Genomic DNA, 26,698 nt, shown 5'->3' with positions numbered 1-26,698 from the left:
CGACTGGTCGCTCCATTCCCGGGTGGTACGCAAGATCTTTCGAGAGTGGGGCACTCCCTCGGTGGACCTTTTCACCTCCCAGACCAATCACAAGCTGCCTCAGTTCTGTTCCAGACTTCAGGTACACGGCAGACTGGTGTCGGATGCCTTTCTCCTCCATTGGGGGAATGGCCTCCTGTATGTATATCCTCCCATACCTTTGGTGGGGAAGACCTTACTGAAGCTCAAGCAAGACCGCAGCACCATGATTCTGATTGCGCCCTTTTGGCCCCGTCAGATCTGGTTCCCTCTTCTTCTGGAGTTGTCCTCCGAAGAACCGTGGAGATTGGAGTGTTTTCTGACTCTCATTTCACAGAACGACGGAGCGCTTCTGCACCCCAACCTTCAGTCTCTGGCTCTCACGGCCTGGATGTTGAGGGTGTAGATTTTGCTTCATTGGGTCTGTCTGAGGGTGTCTCCCGTGTCTTGCTTGCCTCTAGGAAGGATTCCACTAAAAAGAGTTACTTTTTTAAGTGGAGGAGGTTTGTCGTTTGGTGTGAGAGCAAGGCCATAGAACCTCGTTCTTGCCCTGCAAAGAACCTGCTTGAATACCTTCTGCACTTATCAGAGTCTGGTCTCAAGACCAACTCAGTAAGGAATCACCTTAGTGCAATTAGTGCTTACCATCATCGTATGGAGGGTAAAGCCATCTCTGGAGAGCCTTTAGTCGTTCGATTCATGAGAGGCTTGCTTTTGTCAAAGCCCCCTGTCAAGCCTCCTGCAGTGTCATGGGATCTCAACGTCGTCCTCACCCAGCTGATGAAACCTCCTTTGAGCCACTGAATTCCTGCCATCTGAAGTACTTGACCTGGAAGGTCATTTTCTTGGTGGCAGTTACTTCAGCTCATAGAGTCAGTGAGCTTTCAAGCCCTGGTAGCTCATGCTCCTTATACAAAATTTCATCATAACAGAGTAGTCCTCCGCACTCACCCTAAGTTCCTGCCGAAGGTGGTGTCGGAGTTCCATCTTAACCAGTCAATCGTCTTGCCAACATTCTTTCCCAGACCGCATACCCGCCCTGCTGAACGTCAGTTGCACACATTGGACTGCAAGCGAGCGTTGGCCTTCTATCTGAAGCGGACGCAGCCCCACAGACAGTCCGCCCAATTGTTTGTTTCTTTCGACCCCAATAGGAAGGGGGTCGCTGTCGGGAAACGCACCATCTCCAATTGGCTAGCAGATTGCATTTCCTTCACTTACGCCCAGGCTAGGCTGGCTCTTGAGGGTCATGTCACAGCTCATAGTGTTAGAGCCATGGCAGTGTCAGTGGCCCACTTGAAGTCAGCCACTATTGAAGAGATTTGCAAGGCTGCGACGTGGTCATCTGTCCACACATTCACATCACATTACTGCCTCCAGCAGGATACCCGACACGACAGTCGGTTCGGGCAGTCGGTGCTGCAGAATCTGTTTGGGGTTTGAATCCAACTCCACCCTCCTGGACCCGGTTTTATTCTGTTCAGGCTGCACTCCCAGTTAGTTGTTCTTCGTAGGTCAATTTCTGTTATGCCCACACTGTTGCGAGGCCCAATTGACCATGTTTGTTGTTTTGAGTGAGCCTGGGAGCTAGGGATACCCCAGTCATGAGAACAAGCAGCCTGCTTGTCCTCAGAGAAAGCGAATGATACATACCTGTAGCAGGTGTTCTCCGAGGACAGCAGGCTGATTGTTCTCACCTACCCTCCCTCCTTCCCTTTGGAGTTGTGGTTTTTCCTCATTTCTTTGCTTGTCATTTAACTGAGCGGGAACGGTCGCGCACGGGCGGGAAGACGGCCGCTCATGCGTAAGATTTTTCTTCCGGTTTGAGGGGGCTGCCGTGGACGTCAACCCAGTCGTGAGAACAATCAGCCTGCTGTCCTCGAAGAACACCTGCTACAGGTATGTATCATTCGCTTTATTGCATGTAGTGTGTATTATTACATGTTCAAAGCATGTTGTATTTCCTCAGCGACCCTCCAGACTGGTCAAGACGCATGGGTTATGTACTCCTACCAGCAGAGGGAGACTGAGAAAACACTGAGCTTTTGATACTGTATATATAACCTGTGCAGCACCTCAACTAGCCAGTATTTTCTCAGTCTCAGCAGAGGTAGAAGTACAGCCTGTGCAGTCTTCCAAATAGACTGGTGAGGTAGTTAAAAAAAAAAAAAAAAAACGGGGACATTTTTAATTGAGCTTCTTTTGGTATTACAGAACCCTGTGCGTGGTTAAAAAAAAAAAAACGTGCTTTGGGGGTTTGGGTCCGGTGTGGCCCAGTGTTCCCCTTGGGGTGTCACACCTGCTGGTCGGGTCCCTCCCCCGGTGCTGCTCTCTCGTAGTGGCAGCTTTGTGCCTTCGGCTTCTCTCTCAGTACTGGAGCCTTGAGTGCCTTGCAATCAGCAGCTGCTAGGCGCCCTGTTTCTTTAAAATAAAATAATTAATTAATTGGAGCAAACGGAGAGTTCAGTTTCGCTTTGTCTAGGCGGGAGAGCAGTGCTAGTATATCTCTGGAAGGGAGGTCGACGTCTTTTTCAGGGCAGCGTTTTCTATCTCCCTTGGGCAGGTCGGGTATGTCCAGGAAGCTGCTCCGTTGCTGCGTGTGCTCGCGCCGGGGAGTAGAGACGCCAGGTGGTCAATGTCAGCTATGCGGGGAGCCAAAACAGCTGATCGCAGCTCCTCTGGTGTTGATTACGGAAGTTCTGGCGGTGTCTCCGGCTCCGGTAGCATCGGGCTCCCAGGCAGCTCCGTCGGTGGCGGGTTCAGTTTCGGTGGGAACGGCCGCCATTTTGAATCCGGTCCGGGCGCCTGAATCGGCGGTTTTGGGGCCTGTTTCACCCTTCTCGGCACAGAAGGGATCAAATGAAGGTACAGGGGGGGTCGGATTCCCTCCGGATTTTGTGTGGACCCTTTATCAGGCCTGGAAGTCAGGTCCTCCCCAGGCGGAACCCTTGGCAGAAGGGGGTAGTCCCATTTTTCCTAAAAGACCCCGTCGAGAGTGGTCAGAGGACGTGGATTCTTTTTCTGATGTGGGATTTTGGGGAGACCGATGTTTTTGAGGGCTCTCAGGAGCCGGATTGTCTAATTCCTGGTGAGGATCCTTCTGTGGTCCGCATTTTTCATAGGGACGAACTCGCGGAGTTTATAGACCAGGTGACGTCCACTCTTAAATTTGAGCAAGCAGAGATTCCCGCGGGAGAGATTAGACAGGTGGATCCTTTGGTTAAAGGAATTCAGCATAAAGTGCGGTCTTTTCCCATGAATAAAGATCTCCGGGATAATTTCTCAGGAGTGGATTTCGCCTGATTTGCCGTATAAGGTCTCTAGGGCAATGGCGAGGCTTTATCTTCTTCCGCAGGAGGATAGGGAGTCATTTAAGGCCCCCGCAGTGGATGCGGTAGTTATGGCGGTTACTAAAGCTACGGCTATCCCTGTAGACGGCGGTCCCGCACTCCATGATCCCCTGGATAGGAAAGTGGAATCCTTTCTCAAGCGTAGTTTTGATTTGTCAGCGCTAGCACTGCAGGCCTCTGTGTGGGGGTTTGGTAGCTCGAGCTTGTTTTCGCTGGGCCGAGAAGCTTCTTGATGATTCAGTGGACGTTGGAACTTCGGGGGTCCAGGAGTTAGCTAAATTAGAGATGGGTTCGTCCTTTTTGTCTGATGCCCTTTACGATTTGTTGCTGGCGTCAGCCAAGAATATGGCTATGATCGTTGGAGCACATAGGGCTCTCTGGTTGCGAGTTGGGTCGCAGATGCGGCTTTCCAAGTCTAAATTGTGTTTCTCTTCCCTTTAAGGGATCCATGCTCTTGGTGAGGATTTGGATAAGATGGTGCTTGGTCTTAGTGACGCTAAGGTTCCTCGTCTTCCGGAATTTCGTCCCAAACTGGGGTCCAGGGTGGCGTCTTTGCGTGGTCGGTTTAAGGCAGCCCGACGGTATAGACCGGGTAGGTCTAGTGGCGTTTCTAGAGGTCATTTTTACCAGCGCACACAGTCCTTTCAAGGAGGCCGTCGTGGAGGGCATGATTTCTCCTCGGGAGGTCCAAGTTCAGGATGCAATACCCAATGAAGGTGTGGGGGTCCAGCCTCTGGTATGTGTAGGGGCTCATCTGAGTCAGTTTTACCAGACTTGGGCCCAGATCACATCAGACCAGTGGGTTCTCGAGGTGGTTTGCGACAGCTATGCACTGGAGTTCGAAACCTCGCTTCCCGAGTTTTTTCTGGAGTCCCCTTGTCATTCTCAGGTCAAGAAGGTGGCAGTACGAGACACTTTGCTTTTATTGCTAAAGTTGGGAGCAGTGATTCCCGTTCCCCCCGGTCAGCAAGGCACAGGGTGTTATTCGATCTATTTTGTGGTGCCAAAAAAGGAGGGTTCCTTTCGACCTATTCTAGATCTCAAAAGAGTCAACTCAGCCCTAAAGGTTCCCTCTTTTCGCATGGAGACGTTGCGGTCGGTCATTGTAGCAGTCCGGAGTGGTGAGTTCCTCACTTCGCTGGACTTGACAGAGGCTTATCTTCACGTTCCCATTTGGGCGGCACATCAGCGTTTTCTTGGTTTTGCCGTTTTAGGGAACCATTTTCAGTTTTGTGCGCTGCCTTTTGGTCTTGCTACAGCTCCCTGCACCTTCTCCAAGGTCATGGTAGTGGTGGCAGCGGCGTTACGCAGGCAGGGCATTTTAGTGCACTCTTATCTCGAAGATTGGCTGATTCGGGCCAAGTCACAGGCGGAGAGCGCAGTGGCTACGGCTCATGTGGTACAGTTTTTGGAGTCCCCTGGTTGGGTAGTGAATCTCAGCAAGAGTCATCTCAACCCGTCGCTGTCGCTGGAGTATCTGGGAGTTTGGTTCGATACATTAAAGGGTCGAGTGTCTTTACGTCCCTTTGGATTCGCAAGTTGCAGCATCAGATTCGTCAGCTTCTGGCGGAGCGTATGCCGTTGGCTCGTGCTTATCTTCAGGTTCTGGGTATGATGGCGGCAGCCATAGAAGTGTGGTGCCTTGGGCCCGTGCGCACATGCGACAGTTACAGTTAGCTGTGCTCAGTCTGTGGGCGCCCCAGTCACAGGAGTTGGAGATGCGTTTACCGTTGACCACAATCTCTCGTCGCAGCCTTCGCTGGTGGCTACACACACACACAACCTGGAGAAGGGTATGCCTTTGGAGTCTCCAGAGTGGATAGCTCTCACTGCAGACGCCAGTCTGTCAAGCTGGGAAGCTCATTGTCTCGGTCAGGTAGCCCAAGGCCGGTGGTCTCGGGAGGAAGCACAGTGGACCATCAATCGGTTGGAGACTCGGGCCATTCATTTGGCCCTTCAGTTCTTCCATAATCTGGTCCTCGGCAAGGCTGTCAGAGTGCTCTGTGACAACGCCACGGCCGTAGCTTATGTCAATCGGCAAGGGGGCACATAGAGTCGGGCGGTCGCAGAGGAGGCGGCGCAGTTGGTTCGCTGGGCAGAATTTCATCTTCAGGCTCTTTCAGCAGCACATGTAGCCGGAGTGGACAACGTGGATGCAGATTATCTGAGCAGACATACTCTAGATCCCGGAGAATGGGCTCTACATTGGTCGGTTTTCGATCGCATTGTGTCAGAATGGGGCCTTCCGGTGATGGATCTCATGGCAACGGCAGACAATGCACAAATCCAATGGTTTTTCAGTCGCAGAAGAGACCCTCGGGCGGAGGGACTCAATGCTCTTCTTCTACCCTGGCCTCAGGGGTTGCTGTATGTTTTTCCTCCGTGGCCTCTGATCGGTCGAGTAGTCCAGCACATCGAACGTCACTCGGGTCTGGTGATTTTAATAGCTCTGAATTGGCCGCGTCGTCCGTGGTACGGAGATCTGGTACGTTTAGCGGCAGTGGAGCCGATTCCTTTGACAGAGGCGGTGTTGTTATGTCAAGGTCCGATAGTAATGCCAGATCCGTCTCCATTCTCACTTATGGCTTGGCTCTTGAGAGGCACAAGTTGAGGAAGAAAGGATTTTCTTCTAGAGTTATCGCTACGATGTTAAACTCCCGCAAGCAATCCACTTCTCTGGCGTATATTCGAGTCTGGAGGATTTTTGAGCACTGTTGTCAAGAGCATGATGTTAGCCCTTTTCGTACTTCTTTTGCGGAAGTGTTGGATTTTTTGCAGGATGGTTTGGACAGGGGTTTGGCCTTGTCTACTTTGAAGGTGCAGGTAGCAGCCTTGTCCTGTTTCTGCGGAAAGGTTCAGGAGAAGTTGTTAGCTTCGGCACCTGATGTGGTTCAGTTTTTGAAGGGCGTTAAATTGATTCAACCTCCGTGTCATCGGTTGGTCCCTCCGTGGGATTTGAATCTTGTTTTGGATACTTTAGTCTGTCCTCCGTTTGAGCCTTTGATTTCAGCTACTTGCAAGGATCTTTCTTTGAAGGCGGTGTTTTTGGTGGCCATTACATCAGCTCGGAGGGTTTCGGAGCTTCATGCTTTGTCTTGTAGGGCGCCCTTTTTGTCTTTCTCTAAAGAAAAGGTTTCTCTGCGTCCAGTGCCTTCCGTTTTGCCCAAGGTGGTTTCCGATTTTCATGTGAATCATGTCATTTCTTTACCAGTTTTAGGAGATTTAGCAGGAGATGCAGAGCAGCGTCGCCTTGCAAAGCTAGCTGTTTGGTGGTTTTTACGTTGTTATCTGTCAAGAACTAAGCAGTTCAGAGCCTCAGATCGTTTGTTTGTTCTTCATGGTGGTCCGAGGAAGGGGGCAGCCGCTTCCAAGGCAACTATAGCAAGGTGGTTGAAGGAGGCGATTGCGTCTGCTTATTTATTGAAGGGTCACGAGGTTCCTCAGGTTTTTTCAGCTCATTCCACTAGGGAAGTGGCAGCTTCGTGGGCGGAAAATGGTATGATTCCTCCGCTGGATATTTGTCGGGCAGCGGTTTGGTCTTTGCATTCGTTTGTGAAGCATTATAGGATTGATGTTCATGCAAAGGAAGAGGCAAGTTTTGGTGCAGCAGTTTTGACCTCTAGCCTTCGCAGGTCCCGCCCATAGATGTTTACTGCTTTGGTACGTCCCACGCATCTTGACCAGTCTGGAGGGTCGCTGAGGAAGGTGAAATTAGATTTTACCTGCTAATTTTCTTTCCTCTAGACCCTCCAGACCGGTCAAGAGCCCGCCCTGTTTATCGTTAAGGGCAGGAGGTAGTGTTTGAGTTTTCCTCGGCAGCTGATGATTGTTCAAATACTTTCAGACTTTTTTTGCCAGGTTCTGATGCTGGTTGAGTCTAATGCAGGTGTGGCTCGGTTTGTGGCCTGCCTGGAGAAGCACATATTTCTATAGTATGGATTTCCCATATTTCTATAGTATGGATTTTTCACGTATGGGGTTCTGTTAGGTTGTTTGTTTTGTTTTGTTTTGTTCTCTGCTTTATCGTTATACTGGCTAGTTGAGGTGCTGCACAGGTTATATATACAGTATCAAAAGCTCAGTGTTTTCTCAGTCTCCCTCTGCTGGTAGGAGTACATAACCCATGCGTCTTGACCGGTCTGGAGGGTCTAGAGGAAAGAAAATTAGCAGGTAAGATCTAATTTCACCTTTTTAAAAATCATTTTTATTGATTCCACAACAAGAACTTACGCATACAAAGTAATAGAAGACAAGTAAGTATAAAATCATCAATTTTCAATATACAAATCCCAAGCCCCCCAACTCCCCCCCCCCCACCTCCCAAAACATAGCTTGAAAGTTATTCTTGCCTTGATGGAAAGCCAGTTTCAGGCCCGGAGTAGTGGTGTGGCTGTTGTAACGAGATTTTCCATGTTTTGTGCCGTTTGCAATTTTCTTAAGATCTGATCTTTGCACTCGGCATAGATTTCACTGCAGTATTGGTGATATCTGTCACTTCCTTCAGCCTCTTCATCTATCACAGCAGACTCAACTTAGTGTTATAATTTCTGGATCTAGATAGGACATTTATTGCACAGCCAGCTGATGACATACGGCTAGTTCACCACTCAACTTCTAGTGCTGCAGTTTCTGGATATAGATAGGACGCTTATTACAATGCCAGACAGGTTCTTATTACAATGCCAGACAGGTTCATCTCATCAATACAGTTACAACTTTATACAGTAAGGCTGATTTAAGGATTCCCTTCATACTAGAGAGTTGCATGGGGACAGAAATCTAACCCATCCCCACCCGTCTCCGTGGGGAATGTAACCCTTCCCCGCGGGAATCTAACACGTCCCCACTGCAAGTAATCTCCTCCTTCCCAGTTCCTGCTGTGCCACAGTCACCTTGATACCCCCCCCCCCCCCCAAGAAAGCCAGATTCTACAAGCAGTAAAATTTCTAGTAAAAATAGCATAAATCATTTTCTTCAGTACTCTAAGACAGCAGATATACAGATTAGCAGGACCCAAAGCAGTCCAAAACAAGTAGAAACATAGTTTATACTTAACCCATTAGTGCCCAACATTCCCATGTGGGAGCTTATTATGGGAACATTAGGCACTAATTGGTTAACTGTTCAACCTTTGGGTTTAAAAAGCAAAACCATGTGCATGTAAGGACTGGATAAACGAATTAAAGCAAAGTTTAAAGCAAATGCCCTTGATATGTAATACTTGGTATAATAATAATGAAACAGTGATAGAATACTTACATAGCAAGCAGCCTGAGGCAACAGATTTATTTTCCACTGAACATAATTCACTTTGTATAAACTTGGCGGCTAATACTGTGCTGAACTGGACAATGTTGGCACATTTAGACTGAAGCTGGATAGAACTTCTACATGAAGGAAACCCTTCCTTCATTATTCAATACCTCTCTCTGAAATAGTAGTATAAAAAAGGCAAGTGCATTTTTATAATATACCACTGCAATCTACAAAACACATGGAGCAAATTCCCACATTTCTTTTAATGTAGGCACAGGAAATTAAAAAAAAAAAAAAAGATTTTAAATGCTCCTGGGTTTCAACCTAATTCATGTCTAATGTGGGATAGAAATCTAATATAATAAAACGCACCCTCAACGTTCTGAGGACAACGTTCTGTGAAGCCATGAAGCCATCTGACGTCACTCCCAGGCTGAAGGGTTCGTGGATTCGTGGTGTGAAGCCTTCAAGCCAGCCAGCCGTCTCTGCCCCGCCCTCGCGTCAAACGTCATGACGTCGAGGGCAGAAAAAAAACCCAAAACAAATCCGGAAGCGAAGCGTCAGGGAAGGAGGCGGAACACAGCGAAGGGAAAGCTAATCGTCGGGAGCACCGCCTCCTTCCCTGACGCTTCGTTGCACGAACCGCCACGGAGGTAAAGTTAAAAAGAAGAAAAAAAAAAAAAAGGGATGCATGGATGCGAAGGGGGGGGGAAGAAGAGGGCGGGCCAGGCTGGGACATGGGAGAGAGAGGAGCATGGATGCGAGGGGGGGTCATGGAAGGGAGAGAGGGGACTTGCTGGAAAAGGATGAATGGAGGCGGCAGGGGACAGAGGAGCATGGATTGGGAGGGCAGGGCTCAGGGAGAGAGGGGAATTACTGGAAATGGATGAATGGAGGGGGCAGGGGACAGAGGAGCATGGATGGGCATGGATTGGGAGGGCAGGACTCAGGGAGAGAGTGGAATTGCTGGATAGGAATGAATAGAGGGGACAGATGAGCATGGATGGATATGGATTGCAGGGCAGGCCTCAGGGAGAGAGGGCAATTGCTGGATAGGGAAAAATGGAGGGGCCAGGTGACAGAGGAGCATGGATGGGCATGGATTGGAAGGGCAGGACTCAGGGAGAGGGGAATTGCTGGATAGGGATGAATGGAGGGGACAGATGGGCATGGATGGATATGGATTGCAGGGCAGGCCTCAGGGAGAGAGGGCAATTGCTGGATAGGGAAAAATGGAGGGGCCAGGTGACAGAGGAGCATGGATGGGCATGGATTGGAAGGGCAGGACTCAGGGAGAGGGGAATTGCTGGATAGGGATGAATGGAGGGGACAGATGGGCATGGATGGATATGGATTGTAGGGCAGGCCTCAGGCAGAGAGGGGAAATGCTGGATAGGGATGAATGGAGGGGGCAGGTGACAGAAACATGGATGGCCATGGATTGGGAGGGCAGGGCTCAGGGAGAGAGTGGAATTGCTGGAAAAGGATGAATGGAGGGGGCAGGGGACAGATGGCCATGGATTGGGAGGGCACGGCTCACACTCTCTCTCTCATATACAATGTCTTTCTGACTCTCACTCTCACACACTCTGTCTCACACTGTATCACATTCACTCTCTATGTGCCACACAGTCACTCACACACTCGCTTGGTCTCATACACTCACTCTCACAGAGAATCTGTGTCTCACACACACTCTCTCTCTCTCGCCCACACACACACACACTCTCTCTCACACTGTGTCTCACATACACACTTGCACACACTCTCATTCTCACACACACACTCTCTCACAAACACACTCACACCCAGACTCACTCTCTCTCTCACACACTCACACTTTCACTCTGACTCTCAAACACTCTCCCAAACATACACACTCCGAGGAAAACCTTGCTAGCGCCCGTTTCATTTGTGTCATAAACGGGCCTTTTTTACTAGTGTAATAAATAAGTCAATAGAAAATCTGAATGTTGAGCACCTGATTCTCATAACATGATACAGTGCAATCCACTTAAGTGCAAGGGTCTGGGACCAAAGAAATACATGCAGTTAACCGGAGCGTGCACTTAACCGCTGTGACCCAAAGAAGCTTGATATCTGATAAACATATGTACAGTACTTTATTATACGTACAGTATACAGTCTCCGTTAACTGATGTTAGGCTTACTTGAAGTAATCAGTCATAGTCCTCTGTACACTATTGTGTCTGTGAGTTCCATAGACTATAATATGTCTGCCAGATGGTAAAAACTGTCATAGCACTGACATCCAGTGGCCTCCAGATAGGCCCGCATGGTGTTGAGACTCTCCAGCGCTCTTGCAAAAGTGACAGGAGGTTGTTGAATTTCGTCAGCATGTGCCTCGCTGCTCATTTCATCATCTGTTTCATCATCAGCCATTGCCTGCGTGTAGGTGCATATCTCAACATCAGTGCTGTCTTCAGCTGTTTGTAGATCGTAATCAACAGCTACGTAGTGATGAAACTCCTCTTCAGTAACACCGGCTGGGATGTCAATAGCCTGTTCATCTGACATGTTTGCAACAGCTGCATCTGTTTCGTCCCTCTCCACATCCTTAACAAAGCTTACCCGCTTGTAGCAGTTCACAATGGTTGCCTGTGTAACATGATTCCAGGCTTCTTTCTGCAAATGTAGGGAATCCAACAGTGAGCCAGTTCAACAGCATGTTTATCCTTGCCAGTCTGGTCATCCATAATGCTCATCAGACGACGTAGTACAAGAGCCCGATAATGTTTTTTGAAATTAGCTATTATGCCCTGATCCATAGGTTGGATCAGAGAGGTAGTGTTTGGTGGCAGGAACACCACCTTGACGTTAGACAGCCTGACATCATCACTGTGTGCAGCACAATTATCACAAAGCAACAAAATCTGATGCTTTTGTGCCCACATTCTAGTGTCTAACTTCTTTAGCCACTGCTTCCAAATTTCCCCAGTCATCCATGAATTTGCATTAGCCTCATATGACACAGGAAGTCGTTTAACATTCTTGAAGCAATGGGGCTGTTTGCTCTTTCCAATTACGACTGGTTCCAACTTCACTCCCATCCATAATGCAGCAAAGGAGGATCGTCAGTCGGTCCTTTCAACGTTTTACTTCCTGTAGTTTCGGCTTGTTTGAATGCAAGTGTTCCATCAGGAATCGCTCGCCCTGTAGAGACCGTTTTCGTCAGCAGTGAAAATGTCACGAGGTGCAAACTCATTCAAGATGGTAGGAAGAACTGAAATAACCCAACTTTCAGCACCAAAGTCATCAGCGTCTTGTTTCTCACCATGCTGTTTCTTGAATTTTATGTTGTTCTTCTCCTTCCATCTTTCCAACCATCCAACAGTGGCTTTGAATTCAATTAGTCCAAGACTTTCAGCTAGCTGATTAGCTTTCTACATAAGCAGTGGACCACTGACAGGAAACTGTCTGCTCCTGACTTGAGAAAACCACCGAAGAAGAGCATCTTCTACATCCTCAGCTTTTCCCGCCCGTTTACGTTTCCGGTGTGGATTTGTATTGTTTTGCCAGTCTTCCAGAAGCTGATCTTTCTGCTTCAAGATACGTGAAATTTGACTGGGATTGACACCATATTCTTTAGCAATAGATGCTTGACTTTGGTTGTTTTCTAATTTTTTAAGAACTTCTATTTGTTCAGCCAATATTAATCTTACAGTTGCGCAATGACAACGACGACGACTCCAGTGTACACTGTTAACAATTTTCTTTCGCTTATTCTGCCTGTGGCAGTTAACCAACAAGATTTCAAATTTATCACCCTTTTGTCACGTGCCATTCGGCTTCCATATTCCATGCGTGCGCTTATGCAGAGTTTTTCCTGTAGAGGAGTGGTCTTAAACCATGCATATAAGCAAATCTTGCACTTATCAGTGGTGCGCTAAACCGAAGTTTGTCCCCATAGAAATTGATGGCGCCAAAAACGGGATGCAGTACGGCATGCAGTTAAACAGAGCATGCGCTTATCCGACGTGCACTGTATATGTTTTAGTGTTTTAGTGGCCCATTACCAGGAGAAAAAAATCTCTGCACAAATGTAACAGGGTGTCCCTTAAAACAGCCCCTCCAAATAACACACTGATTACAATTTATAAACAAATTAGTACTCTACCTATGAAATGTTATTTCATCATTATACTTCCTCTGTGTACATCCATATGCTACGCAAGTCGGTATGTTTGAAAATATAGGTGAATTTAAATAAAAATGTTACCAACAATAAAGAACAACGTGGATGCAGCAGCTCATAGGTTTGTGTTTGCTTTGTTTTGAGTGTATGGCGATGACAGCTGCTCAAGGAAAGGGAAACAGAGACTACTCTGTCTTCAACTCCCTAACTCCCTCCCACCCAAACACACACCATCCATCCACCTCTCCTTCAGCCCAGGATGTCCTCCCCACACATAACCTTACATCATCCTGGTGGTCTAGTGGCTTGCTTCAGGGCAGGAAAGGTCCCCACGCTTTCCTGCCCGCTGCCGCTTGTTTAAAATGGCCACCGAGACTGCTGCTTGAAGTCTCGGCGGCCATTTTAAACAAGCGGCAGAGGCAAGAGGATCAGCGGCAGTGGGCAGAAAAGCGTGGGGGACATTCTTGCCCCGAAGCAAGCCACTAGACCACCAGAATGATGTAAGGTATTGGGAGGGAAAGCAAAGGTCAGTTTAGTTCCACGGGAACCCCATAGGACCTTGGTCCATCCCTGCAGGATCCCCATGGACTTTGGTCCACCCCATACTACTATACTACTTGACATTTCTAAAACGCTACTAGGGTTATGCAGCGCTGTACAATTTAACATAGGACAGTCCTGCTCAAAGAGCTTACAATCTAAAGGACAAATGTACAGTCAGTCATATAGGGGCAGTCTAGATTTCCTGAAAGGTATAAGGTTAGGTGCCGAAAGTAACATTGAAGAGGTTCCATAGGATCCCTCAGTCCTGGAGGGGATTCCTGTGGGAATCCCACTATCCCCGTTCCCGTGCAGCTCTCTATTTCATACAACATATGGTGTTCCACATATTTACAGGTATAATAACCAATCTTAGCCCCATACTCTGCTGTTTTTGCATTCAGCGATGAGGAATAATAAATGGCTAAGGGATGTGCAGTTTACCCTCATTGCACACCTCAAATATATATTTTATTGATGTTCACTGATGTTCTGACCCAGAGGGATGGGACAATGGGGACAACAAACCTACTTGCTGTAACAATTGAGAAACGTTATTGTTGTATAACAGTTCTGGCTTTGTTTGTTTGTTTTTTTGTTGCAAGAATGAAGCAAATAGTTGTACCTGTTTATCATGAATAAAAATAAATTAAAAAATATATATATATATTATTTTATTTATTTATTTATTTGTTGCATTTGTACCCCGCATTTTCTCACCTATGTGCAGGCTCAATGTGGCTTACATAGTCGTCAAAGGCGTTTGCCCAGTCGGGGATAACAAATACAAAGTTGTATTAATCGTATGAGGTATAAATGGAGGGTCGGAATGGATGAAGATTGCGTGATGTCCTGTTCGATCATAGTCATGCTGTGTTGGTAGGTGAAGAGGGTTAGGTGGGGTCGTTGGAGTAGGCCTTTTTGAAGAGGTAGGTTTTTAGTGATTTCCTGAAGTTCAGGTGGTCACAGCTTTTGGGAGCCCATTCCATAGTTGTGCGTTTATGTAGGAGAAGCCGGCTGCGTAACTTGTTTTGTATTTCAGTCCTTTGCAATTTGGGTAGTGTACGTTTAGGTAGGATCTTGACGATCTGACTTTGTTTCTTATTGATAAGTCTATAAGGTCTGTCATGTATCCTGGTACTACGCCGTACATGATTTTGTGGACTAAGGTGCAGATTTTGAAGATGATCCGTTCTTTGATTGGGAGCCAATTGCAACTTTTCTCGAGGGGTTTGGCACTTCGAAGCGTGTTTGCTGAATATCAGCCTGGCTGCTGTATTTTGGGTGGTCTGGAGTTTTTTAATGAGTTGTTCTTTGCAGCCCACGTAGATTCCGTTGCAATAATCTGCATGGCTTAGGACCATTGATTGTATTAGGTATTGAAAAGTTGCTCTTGGGAAGAAAGGTTTTAATCATTTGAGCTTCCACATTGAATAGAACATTTTCTTTGTTACAGAGTTTACTATAGACTTCATAAGCACACACAATGATTTCTCCTCTATATTTGCCGCTCATATTTTGGTCTATTATGTGCTTCAGTATCATTTTCCATCATCACGGATAATCTGTTTTGTTCTGGTGAGGAATTGCCAAGAGCGTTCACACCTTCTTACTGCTTACCGTTCTCAACAACTTTGAAGGTTGTTGAACCATATGCATTACTCAGCTCCTCCTAGATAGGTTATGGCAGTTTGAGAAGCTGCACTGGCATTATTTCATAGCTGTCTTGTCTGGCCCCGACAGGACGGATGCCTTATCAGGTAAGATATAATTCCTCCTTTCCATGGACAGCGGGATGAATCAGCCACAAAAATCTCTCCTAGCTCCTCTTCTGACTGAAGACCAAGCTATGGAATAAATTGAGGGGGTGAAACAATTATTACATAGGACCAGAGAGAGCTTTTCTAGATACTTCTGGGAGAGTGGATCCAATCTGTTGCTATCAAGGATGACATCTATGTGGCTGATTTTTATCCTGCTGTTCATGGAGAAACCCCTCTTACAGGTTAAGTAACCCCTACTTTGTGTAAGCAACCTGCTGCTTATCAAACAAAGGCAGTGACAGGATGTTGGCTAGATGGATTTTTGATATGATCCAATGTGACAATTCTTGTATTCTTAGGTGGATCAGGCAAGAGCAAGGGCCTCTTCAAAAGAACGAATAGCACAATCCAAAGTGCTGGATCTAGAAACCGAACTGAGCAGAACCAAAACGGAACTAAACCAGCTTCGCCGCAGTAAAGAGGATGTGAGTGGCCAATGGAGCTGATTAGAAGTTTTGTCTACTACCCCCATAGATGTTTTTAAACGTGCAAAGAGACAGCCCTCTGCTCACAGGCACAAAAGGAAACGATGGTATACTGCTTACACTTTCTTCTCCAATTTTATATACCACAAAGCAGTTTATTCACCATGATAAATAAATTTTTATCAAATTAATACATTTACAATACTGTATACCATATTCCTTTAGCATTAGTGGATGGGAAATATGAGTCCCCTTTGTTATTTCTAAACCACCTTTCTAATTTTAGTTCCAGGTAGCTTACAACATGTTTTCAAGTCCTCAAAGTTCTTGTCCAAAGAGGATGCACTCTAAATGGTATCTGAGGCAATAGGAGATAACACGATGATTTGCTTGAGATCACAAGGAATTGCGAATGGGAGAAATGGAATCTGAAACCTGGTTTCACTGGATTGCAGTTCATTGTTTTAACCACTAGGCCTAGTGGTTAGTGCAGTGAATCTAGAACAAGGGAAGCCAGGGTTCAAAGCTCACTACCGCTCCTTGTGACTGTGGGCAAGTCACTTAGCCCTCCATTGCCTCAGGTGCAAACTTAGGTTGAAAGACCTACTGTAACTAAATGTAACTCGTCTGCAGCTACTACTTTCACTCTCTTGTAGATTTCAACCTCTTCTTCCACCTCAGTCTCACTGTTTTTCTTCTTTCGAAGTCCACTCCATCCGTCTATTTGCTTCTCTGCCTCTCCGAGTAGAAGTCATTTATCGACCCCCTGATAAGTCCCTTTCTTCCTTTCTCACCAACTTTGATGCCTGGCTTTCCTTCGTTCTTGAACCTTCATCTCCTTCCCTCATTCATGGGGATTTTAACATTCATGCTAACGATCCCTCTGACTCTTATGCTTCTCAGTTTCTTGCTTTAACATCCTCTTTCAATCTTCAACTGTGCTCCGCTGCCCCCACTCATCAGAATAGCCACTGTCTTGATCTTATCCTCTTCTCAAACTGCTCACTCTCCGGTTTCTGTGACTCAACTCTTCCCCTCTGACCATCATCTGATAACTTTCACACTTAAACACCCCTCCTCCCCAGTCCCTTCCAATCTTTACCAATACATTTAGGAATCTTCAAGCTATTGACCCTTCTACTCTGTCCTCCAGTGTTTCAAATCTCTTCTCTACCACTATGTTATCCAAGTCTGTCAATGAGGCTGTCTCTTCTTATAATACTATTCTGTCCTCTGCTCTGGATACTCTCGCTCCTCCCATTCCCCGTTCTGTAAAACGTACCAAACCCCAGCCTTGGCTGACCTCTAGAATCCACTACCTACGTTCCTGTGCCCACTCTGCCGAACACCTTTGGCTGAAATCCCGTGCCCATGCTGACTTCATATATTTCAAATTCTTGCTGACCTCCTTCCAGTCTGCTCTTTTACTGGCCAAACAGGACTATTGCATCCAGTTGACAAATTCTCTTGGCTCAAACCCTCGACATCCCTTTGCCACACTGAACTCTCTTCTCAAAGTGCCTTCACCTCCAACCCCCCCTTCCCTTTCCCCCCAGACTCTGGCTGAGTTCTTTCATGATAAGGTTCACAAAATTAAACTTGAATTCTCAACCAGGTCACCTCCACCTCTCCTTCTCTTAGTCCCTTCTCTCAACCCTCCAACCCCTGCCTCCTTTTCTTCCTTTTCTGAAATCACTGAAGAGGAAACTACACATCTTATTTCCTCCTCGAAACTAACTACCTGTTCCTCTGATCCTATTCCCACCCATCTACTTAACACTATCTCTCCTACTGTCATCCCTTTTATCTGTCATATCCTCAATCTTTCACTGTCCACTGCGACTGTTCCTGATGCCTTCAAACATGCCGTAGTCACACCACTCCTTCAAAAAAAAAAACTTCATTGGACCCTACCTATCCTTCCAACTATCGCCCCATCTGCCTCCTCCCTTTCCTATCCAAGATACTTGAACGTGCTGTTCACCGCCGTTGCCTTGACTTTCTTTCATCTCAAACTATTCTTGATCTACTTCAATCTGGCTTTCGCCCCCTTCAGTCAACTGAAACAACGCTTGCTAAAGTCTCCAATGATCTGTTTCTGGCCAGATCCAAAGGTCTCTATTCTATCTTCATGCTTCTCGATCTATCTGCTGCTTTTGGCACTGTTGATCACAGCCTACTCCTTGATACGCTGTCCTCACTTGGATTTCAGGGCTCTGTTCTTTCCTGGTTTTCTTATAATCTCTCCCAGCGTACCTTTAGTGGTATACTCTAGTGGATCCTTCTCTACTTCTATCCCACAGTCAATTGGTGTACCTCAGGGATCTGTCCTGGGACTTCTTATTTTCTCCATCTATACTTCTTCCCGTGGTACTCTGATCTCATCCCATGGTTTTCAGTATCATCTTTATGCTCATGACTCCCAGATCTACCTCTCCACACCAGAAATCTCAGCCGAAATCCAGGCCAAAGTATCAGCCTGCCTGTCTGACATTGCTGCCTGGATGCCATCTGAAACTAAACATGACCAAGTCTGAGCTTCTTATCTTTCTCCGAAGACAAGCAGGCTGCTTGTTCTCACTGATGGGTGACGTCCACGGCAGCCCCAGGAACGGAAATCTTCCTAGCAAAAAAAGTTTGCTAGAGCCTTCGAGCGCGCGGGCACACGCACCGCGCATGCGTGGCTATCTTCCTGCCCATTGCGCGAGAGCCCCGATCAGTTCTTTTCTTTCCGCAGTGAGGGAGTGGCTGCTTGCGGTCTCTCTCTCTTCGTTTTGCCCCGAGAAGAGCCTTTGTTTTCGCGAATTTTCGCTTTCTTTATCGTTTTTTGCTCTTGTCTGAGCTGTTTCTCTTCTTTTAAAAAAAAAAAACTAACCTATATTTCTTAGTTTTTTCCCTGTTAAGTTTCCTTTCGTTTTCGTCGCGGTTTCTCATTTTTGTGCCCTCCTTTTTTGGCACAATCGAGAATTTTGACTTCGCTGCCGCTATTTTTCCATCCATGTCATTGAGGACTCCCAGCGGCTTCAAGAAGTGTTCTCAGTGCAGCCGGGCAATCTCAGGTACCAACCCCCATGCGTGGTATCTTCAGTGCCTTGGGCCCGACCATCGCCCAGACGCATGTAAGTTGTGTCTTAGCCTTAAAAAGTGGACACAGGCGTCGAGACAAGCTCAGCAGGATCGTCTGTTTGGAGCTTCACCCGGTTCTTCAACGTCGACATCGGTACTGAGGTTGGCGGCGTCGATTTCGGTACAGGAGATGGCATCGACAACGGGAGCACAGGTAATGGCTGTCCGGAGACTACCACATACTGGGAGCAGTGAGCCATCGAGTGGGTCTCCACCTGCCTCGATGACTCCTGCTGTTCAGGCCCACCGAGACCAGCCACTTCCGGACCCGACCCTGAGGAGGCGTGTGGATTCCACATCCTCCTTGTCGGTACCAAGGAGTGCTGATGACGTGCATCGAGCGAAGGCTAAGAAGCATGGTCATCGGTCTCCTTCCACGCACGGTACCGGGAGCTCCGGGGCGTCGAAGGATTCAGCACTCGTGAAGCGTCGACGCCGGGAGGACCGCTCACCCTCCATTCAAGAGGCGTCGGTCATCGGACAGCCCGGTACCGTCTCCTCACTCTTCGCATGTTCTGCCTCCGACTCCTGCACTGGCCCCACAGCCTTTCCCAGCAGAGACTCTGGATGAGCGTATTCGAGCCATTCTCCCAGGTCTTCTGGAAGGGCTGCTGCATCAGTCTGTTCCGGTACCGGGGGTGCTTATGCCCTCGGTACCGTTGATGGACGCGGCAGCTGGCTCTCCGCCTGTGGTGATGTCTTCGCCGCGGGTGCCACTTGCGGCATCGGCTTCCACTCAGGTCGACTCCCCATCGACATCGTTGGAGGGAGCTTCATCGCCGCCGGCACGGGAGTCGACCTCTCAACGTCGCCATCGAGGACGTGGTTCCTCGGAGTCGAGACGGGCCCGGTTTCGGACTGCAGTCAGAGAACTCTTGTCCGACACCAAGGAGGATGCCTCATGGGATGAAGAGGAGGATCCCAGGTATTTCTCATCTGAGGAGTCTTGTGGCTTTCCCTCTGATCCTTCTCCTTCACCAAAAGGAAAGCTTTCTCCCCCCCCCCCCCCCCCCCCCCCGGAGAGCCTTTCTTTCTCTTCATTTGTGCGGGAAATGTCTGTGGCTGTTTCCTTCCCTGTGGTATCTGAGGATGAGCCCAGGACTGAGATGCTCGAGGTCCTTGGCTATCCTTCGCCACCTAGGGAGTCATCCACTGTCCCTTTGCATAATGTCCTGAAGGAGACTTTGCTTAGGAACTGGATGAAACCACTAACTAATCCCACCATCCCCAAAAAAGCTGAGTCCCAATATCGGATTCACGGAGAACCTGAGTTGATGAAATCACAGTTATCTCACGACTCTGTGGTTGTGGATTCCACTCTCAAGAGAGCCAGGAGTTATAGAGATTTTGCCTTGGCGCCCCCAGGATGAGAATCTATAACCCTGGACTCTTTTGAGAGGAAGGCCTATCAGTCCTCTGTGCTCGTCTCCAAGATTCAATCATACCAGCTCTACTTGAGCATCCCCACATGCGGAACAATGTGAAGCAACTGGCGGACTTGGTGGATAAGCTCCCTCCGGAGCATGCCAGGCCTTTTCAGGAGGTGGTCAGGCAGCTGAAGGCGTGTCGTAAATTCCTGTCCAGGGGTGCTTACGACTCTTTTGATGTTGCATCCAGATCCGCTGCTCAAGGTATAGTGATGCGTAGACTCTCATGGCTGCATGCCTCTGACCTGGACAATTGAGTCCAGCAGTGGCTTGCGGATGTTCATTGCCGGGGGGATAATATTTTTGGCGAGAAAGTCGAGCAGGTGGTCAAGCAGCTCCACCAGCGGGAAACCGCCCTCGACAAACTCTCCCACCGGGCGCCTTCAGCATCTACCTCATCAGGTAGACGTTTTTTCAGGGGAAGGAGGAATGCTCCCTATGCTTACAATAAGCGTAGGTACAATCGACCTTCTCGACAGCCTTCTCAGGCTCAGCCCCAGCGTGCTCGTTCTCATCAACAGCGTGCACCTCGACAGGCCCCTGCAGCTCCCCAGCAAAAGCAAGGAATGGGCTTTTGACTGGCTCCAGTTGAGCATAGCCACTATAAAAGTGTCTGTGCCGGAAGATCTACCAGTCGGAGGGAGGCTAAAATTTTTTCACCAAAGGTGGCCTCTCATAACCTCTGATCGGTGGGTTCTTCAAATAGTCTGGCTTGGATACTCCCTCAATTTGATTTCCACACCTCCAAATTGCCCACCGGGAGCTCAGTCCTTCAGCTTCCAACACAGGCAGGTACTTGCAGAGGAACTGTCAGCCCTTCTCAGCGCCAATGCGGTTGAGCCCGTTCTACCAGGGCAAGAAGGGTTGGGATTCTATTCCAGGTTCTCTCTTGTGCAAAAGAAGACAGGGGGGATTCGTCCCATCCTAGACCTAAGGGCCCTGAACAAATACCTGGTCCGAGTAAAAGTCAGGATGGTTTCCCTTGCACCCTTCTTCCAATGATTCAGAAAAACGATTGGCTATGCTCCTTGGACTTAAGGATGCTTATACACACAGCCTGAGACTTGCAGCTCACAGGCAGTATATATCGATTCCGGCTGGGAGCATCACTTCCCAGTATTGTGTGCTGCCCTTTGGGCTCGCGTCTTCGCCCAGGTCTTACAAAAATGCCTGGCAGTAGTTGCAGCGTCGCTACACAGACTGGGAGTGCATGTGTTCCCTTATTCTCGATGATTGGCTGGGTGACGACACCTCGAAGGCAGGAGCTCTACAGTCCATGCAGATGACTATTCAACTGCTGGAGCTACTCGGGTTTGTTATAAATTACCCCGTCCCATCTTCTCCCTGTTCAAAGACTAGAATTTATAGGAGCTCTGCTGGATTCACAGATGGCTCGTGCCTATCTTCCCGAGGCAAGAGCAGACAATCTTCTGTCTCTAGTTTCCATGGCCAGAGCGTTTCAGCAGATCACAGCTCGGCAGATGTTGAGACTTCTAGGCCATATGGCCTCCACAGTTCATGTGATGCCCAAGGCCTGCCTTCACATGAGATCTGCTCAATGGACCCTAGCTTTCCAGTGGTATCAAGCTGCAGGGAATCTAGGGGATGCGATCCAGCTGTCCACCGACTTTCGGAATTCCCTTCAGTGGTGGACAATTTGATCCAATTTGACCTTGGGACGTCCATTCCAAATTCCTCAGCCTCTAAAAGTGCTGACAACGGATGCATCTTTCCTGGGGTGGGGAGTGCATGTAGATGGGCTCCACACTCAAGGAGCTTGGTCCCTCCAGGAATCACATCTTCAGATCAATCTCCTGGAGTTGTGAGCGGTCTGGAACGCTCTAAAGGCTTTCAGAGATCGGCTGTCCAATCAAATTATTCAAATTCAGACAGACAATCAGGTTGCCATGTATTACATCAACAAGCAGGGGGGCACCAGATCTCGCCCCCTGTGTCGGGAGGCTGTCCATATGTGGCTATGGGCTCAAGCTCATGGCATGCTTCTCCAAGCCACATATCTGGCAGGCGTAAACAGTCTGGCCGACAGATTGAGCAGGATAATGCAACCTCACGAGTGGTCGCTCAACTCGAGTGTAGTTCGCAAGATTTTCCAAGCGTGGGGCACCCCCTGGGTGGATCTTTTTGCCATTCAGATCAATCACAAGGTCTCTCAATTCTGTTCCAGACTTCAGGCCCACGAGAGACTAGTGTCAGATGCCTTTCTCCTTCATTGGGGGAAGGGCCTTCTGTATGTATATCCTCCTCTGGTGGGGAAGACTTTGCTGAAACTCAAGCAAGACTGCGGAACCATGATTCTGATTGCTCCTTTTTGGCCGCGTCAGATCTGGTTCCCTCTTCTTCTGGAGTTGTCCTCCGAAGAACCGTGGAGATTGGAGTGTTTTCCAGCCCTCATCACTCAGAACCAGGGGTCGCTTCTAAATTCCAACCTCCAGTCTGGCTCTCGCGGCCTGGATGTTGAGCGTGTAGAATTCGCTTCCTTGGGTCTCTTTGAGGGTGTCTCCCGAGTCTTGCTTGCTTCCAGGAAAGATTCCACAAAAAAAGAGTTAATTTTTCAAATGGAGGAGGTTTGCTGTCTGGTGTGACAGCAAGGCCTTAGATCCTCGCGCTTGTCCTACACAGACCCTGCTTGAATACCTTCTACACTTATCAGAGTCTGGTCTTAAAACCAACTCAGTAAGGGTTCATCTTAGTGCGATTAGTGCTTATCATCGCCACGTAGAAGGTAAGCCTATCTCTGGACAGCCTTTAGTTGTTCGCTTCATGAGAGGTTTGCTTTTGTCAAAGCCGCCTGTCAAACCTCCACCAGTGTCATGGGATCTCAATGTCGTTCTGACCCAGCTGATGAAACCTCCTTTTGAGCCACTGAACTCCTGCCATCTGAAGTATTTGACCTGGAAGATCATTTTCTTGGTGGCTGTTACTTCAGCTCGTAGAGTCAGTGAACTTCAAGCCTTGGTAGCCCATGCTCCCTATACTAAGTTTCATCATAAGCAAGTAGTCCTCCGCACGCACCCTAAGTTTTTGCCGAAGGTGGTGTTGGAGTTCCATCTGAACCAGTCAATTGTCTTGCCAACATTTTTTCCACGTCCTCATACCCGCCCTGCTGAATGTCAGTTGCATACATTGGACTGCAAAAGAGCATTGACCTTCTATGTGGAGTGGACAAGCCCCTTCAGACAGTCCGCCCAAATGTTTGTTTCTTTTGATCCCAACAGAAGGGGAGTTGCTGTCGGGAAACGCACCATTTCCAATTGGCTAGCAGATTGCATTTCCTTCACTTATTCCCAAGCTGGGCTGACTCTGGAGGGTCATGTCACGGCTCATAATGTTAGAGCCATGAGTCAGCCACTATAGAAGAGATTTGCAAGGCTGCGACGTGGTCATCAATCCACACATTCACATCTCATTACTGCCTTCAGCAGAATACCTGACGCGACAGTCGGTTTGGGCAGTTGGTGCACCCCCCTAGGCCCATTTTTGTTCTGTTCCAGGTTTAACTCTCGGATGTTTCTTCGTAGGTCAATCCTTGTTATGCCCTCGCCGTTGCGAGGCCCAGTTGACCTTTCTTTGTGGTTTTGAGTGAGCCTGGGGGCTAAGGATACCCCAGTCGTGAGAACAAGCAGCCTGCTTGTCCTCTGAGAAAATGAAGATACATACCTGTAGCAGGTATTCTCCGAGGACAACAGGCTGATTGTTCTCACATACCCCGCCCGCCTCCCCTTTGGAGTTGTCCTCGTTCTTGCTTGTTATCGAACTGATCAGGGCTCTCGCGCGACAGGCAAGAAGATGGCCACGCCTGCGCACTCGAAGGCTCCAGCAAACTTTTGTTACTAGGAAGATTTCCATTCCTGGGGCTGCCGTGGACGTCACCCGTCAGTGAGAACAGTCAGCCTGCTGTCCTCGGAGAATACCTGCTACAGGTATGTATCTTCATTTTCCCCCCTAAACCAACCTCTCCTCCTCCCCCATTCTCTATTTCTGTGGATAACACTCTCATTCTTCCTGTCTCATCAGCTCCTGACATTGGGGTCATCTTCGACTCCTCCCTCTCCTTCTGTGCACATATTCAGCAGACTGCTAAAACCCATTGTTTCTTTCTCTATAATATCAGCAAAATTCGCCCTTTCCTTAGAACCCTCATCCACACTTATCACCTCTCGCTTTAGACTATTGCAACTTGCTTCTTACAGGTCTCCCACTTAGCCATCTCTCTCCTATTCAATCTGTTCAAAATTCTGCTGCACGATTAATATTCCGCCAGTGTCATTATGCTCATATTAGCCCTCTCCTCAAGTCACTTCACTGGCTTCCTATCCATTTTCGCATACAGTTCAAACTCCTCTTATTGACCTATAAGTGCATTCACTCTGCAGCTCCTCAGTACCTCTCCACTCTCATCTCTCCCTACATTCCTCCCCGGGAACTCCGTTCACTGGGTAACTCTCTCTTATCTGCACCTTCTCCTCCACTGCTAACTCCAGACTACTCCGTTCCTTTTATCTTGCTGCACCATATGCCTGGAATAGACTTCCTGAGCCAGTACGTCAAGCTCCATCTCTGGCCGTCTTCAAATCTAAGCTAAAAACCTACCTTTTTGATGCTGCTTTTAACTCCTAACCCTTATTCACTTGTTCAGAACCCTTATTTTATCATCCTCACTTTAATATTCCCTTATCTCTTGTTTGTCCTGTTTGTTTGTCTGTCTGTCCTAATTAGATTGTAAGCTCTGTCGAGCAGGGACTGTCTCTTCATGTTCAAATGTACAGCGCTGCGTACGTCTAGTAGCGCTTTAGAAATTATAAGTAGTAGTACTACTACTGAAAAGGTGTGAGTTAAAAATCCTAAGCTATTCTTACTCCTACAGTTACTAAGTAGGTTACAATCATTTACCTAACATCAGGTGATCCTGACTAGCTGTCTTTGATTGTGTTGAACCTGGTGTGCTGAATTAGTCCTTACATTAATCATTTATCAGCCATTGGGATAATGTGGATATCTTCCAAGCTTCCTTATATTTCTTTGGAGCTCTGAAACTTGTGTATAGATAATGGTCTTATTACAGTCTCTTGATTTGGGATTGACAGTTGTCTTGTTTATCTTAGGCAGAACACCGGTTCCAGAGCCGCTTGCAGGACCTGAAGGATCGCCTGGAGCAGTCTGAGAGTACCAATCGCAGCATGCAGAACTATGTCCACTTCCTTAAGTCATCTTATGCAAATGTGTTTGGAGAAAGCATACTGTCCAGCTCTCCTGTCCGGCCTCGAACACCACTGTGAGGAGACCTCTACTTTACCAAAAGCCCTTGGTATAAAAGGGGCAAAAGGAGGTTTATTCTTGCAGGCCCTGCTGGTTTTCACCAGCCTCAGAAGATGTGTGTGTAGTATCGGACACATCTAATGAAATACTAAGGGAGATCTCCAACCAAGGTCTTTACTTTTAGCAGTGCTCTGAGTCTGGCTGCATTACCTTGAGATAATCTTTTGTTTTCTCCTCTCAATGTTTTTGATTCTCTTGTCTGGTGTGCATTTGCCTGCTATTAAGATGCAGGGGCTCTGAGGAGTCCTCATTTCTCCTGGGAAATCACTCCAGCTTTCTGTGACTTTCCTTCTGCTCTTGCCTATCCCTTTCGTAGTCACTTTTTTTTTCCTTTCATTTTTGAAACATATTTATATGATAACTGAATTGCTCAGATTTGTGTTTTTGATTATGAAACTTGTGATTTTTATAATGGTATAAAGTGGAAAGGTGCTACATTAACATTTTCAAATTTGAGTTCTGTTGTGGATGTTTTATATTGTGTAAAGTTTGGCATGGTAATGTGAAACATCTGAATAAAGGAAAACTGATGATCTTGATAAGCCCTGCTGTATGTCTCAGAACTCAAGTAGTGCAGCAACATTACATATTAAAGAGCGTGCACTGAACTGCTGTAAAGTGTCCATCTTCACCAATGTGTTGGGAGTCACTTCATTTTTTATTAGATACCTGTTTTTGATAGTTGTTATATTGAGGTTTTGGATTAAATTTAAAATGTGATTTTATATACCTGCCACTACCACTGCAGTGCAGACCATTCTAATTAAACGGACTATGATCTTTAGAAAAATATACCTCTTTCACCAAAGACCAGCTGAATTGCAGGTCCTTACAAGTGTGTAACACATCATCTGATGGTGCCTGGCAAAGAAAACAGCTTTTATAGCTTAGAAAAATGTTGAATCTATGTTTCACCCCTCTAGTGCACCATTTCCTGCTCTGTGTCACCACCTCTGTTCCTTCCCATTGTGGTTCATTTTTTCTATCTATATAAATTTTGTCACATGTGTAAGCCTCTTTCTAGAACAGGTCCATGATCTGACGAACATTGTATATCACAGAGGCCATGAAAAGGTGCAAACCATACATATTTCTAGTTTTTATTTTAATATAGCTATTTTGCTTTTCTTGAGCTGGGAGCAGACTTGAATTGCAAGACAGCTATAAATTAGTTTTTTTCTGAAAGCTACCATTCTAAGGTTGTGGTTTGACACTTGGCCTATGCTAACTTGTGATAAGT

The 26,698-nt window shown here is 47.4% G+C and overlaps 1 protein-coding gene across 2 annotated transcripts in view; it reads left to right on the top strand.

The window, feature by feature from the left end:
• The window catches only part of ODF2 (outer dense fiber of sperm tails 2), a 137,573-nt gene extending 111,578 nt beyond the window's left edge, over positions 1-25,995 (top strand). For both annotated transcript variants that reach the window (XM_030207923.1, XM_030207922.1), the window contains exons 19-20: positions 15,443-15,568; positions 25,245-25,995. In XM_030207923.1, the coding sequence (XP_030063783.1) occupies positions 15,443-15,568; positions 25,245-25,418 (300 nt within the window). In that variant the 3' untranslated portion in view covers positions 25,419-25,995. The remainder of the gene's footprint in view (positions 1-15,442; positions 15,569-25,244) is intronic.
• The last annotated feature ends 703 nt before the right edge of the window (positions 25,996-26,698 follow it).

This window comes from Microcaecilia unicolor, chromosome 6, assembly GCF_901765095.1.
Source record: "Microcaecilia unicolor chromosome 6, aMicUni1.1, whole genome shotgun sequence".
NCBI classification, from domain to species: Eukaryota; Metazoa; Chordata; class Amphibia; order Gymnophiona; family Siphonopidae; genus Microcaecilia; species Microcaecilia unicolor.
This window is presented reverse-complemented; position numbering and strand designations above follow the sequence as displayed.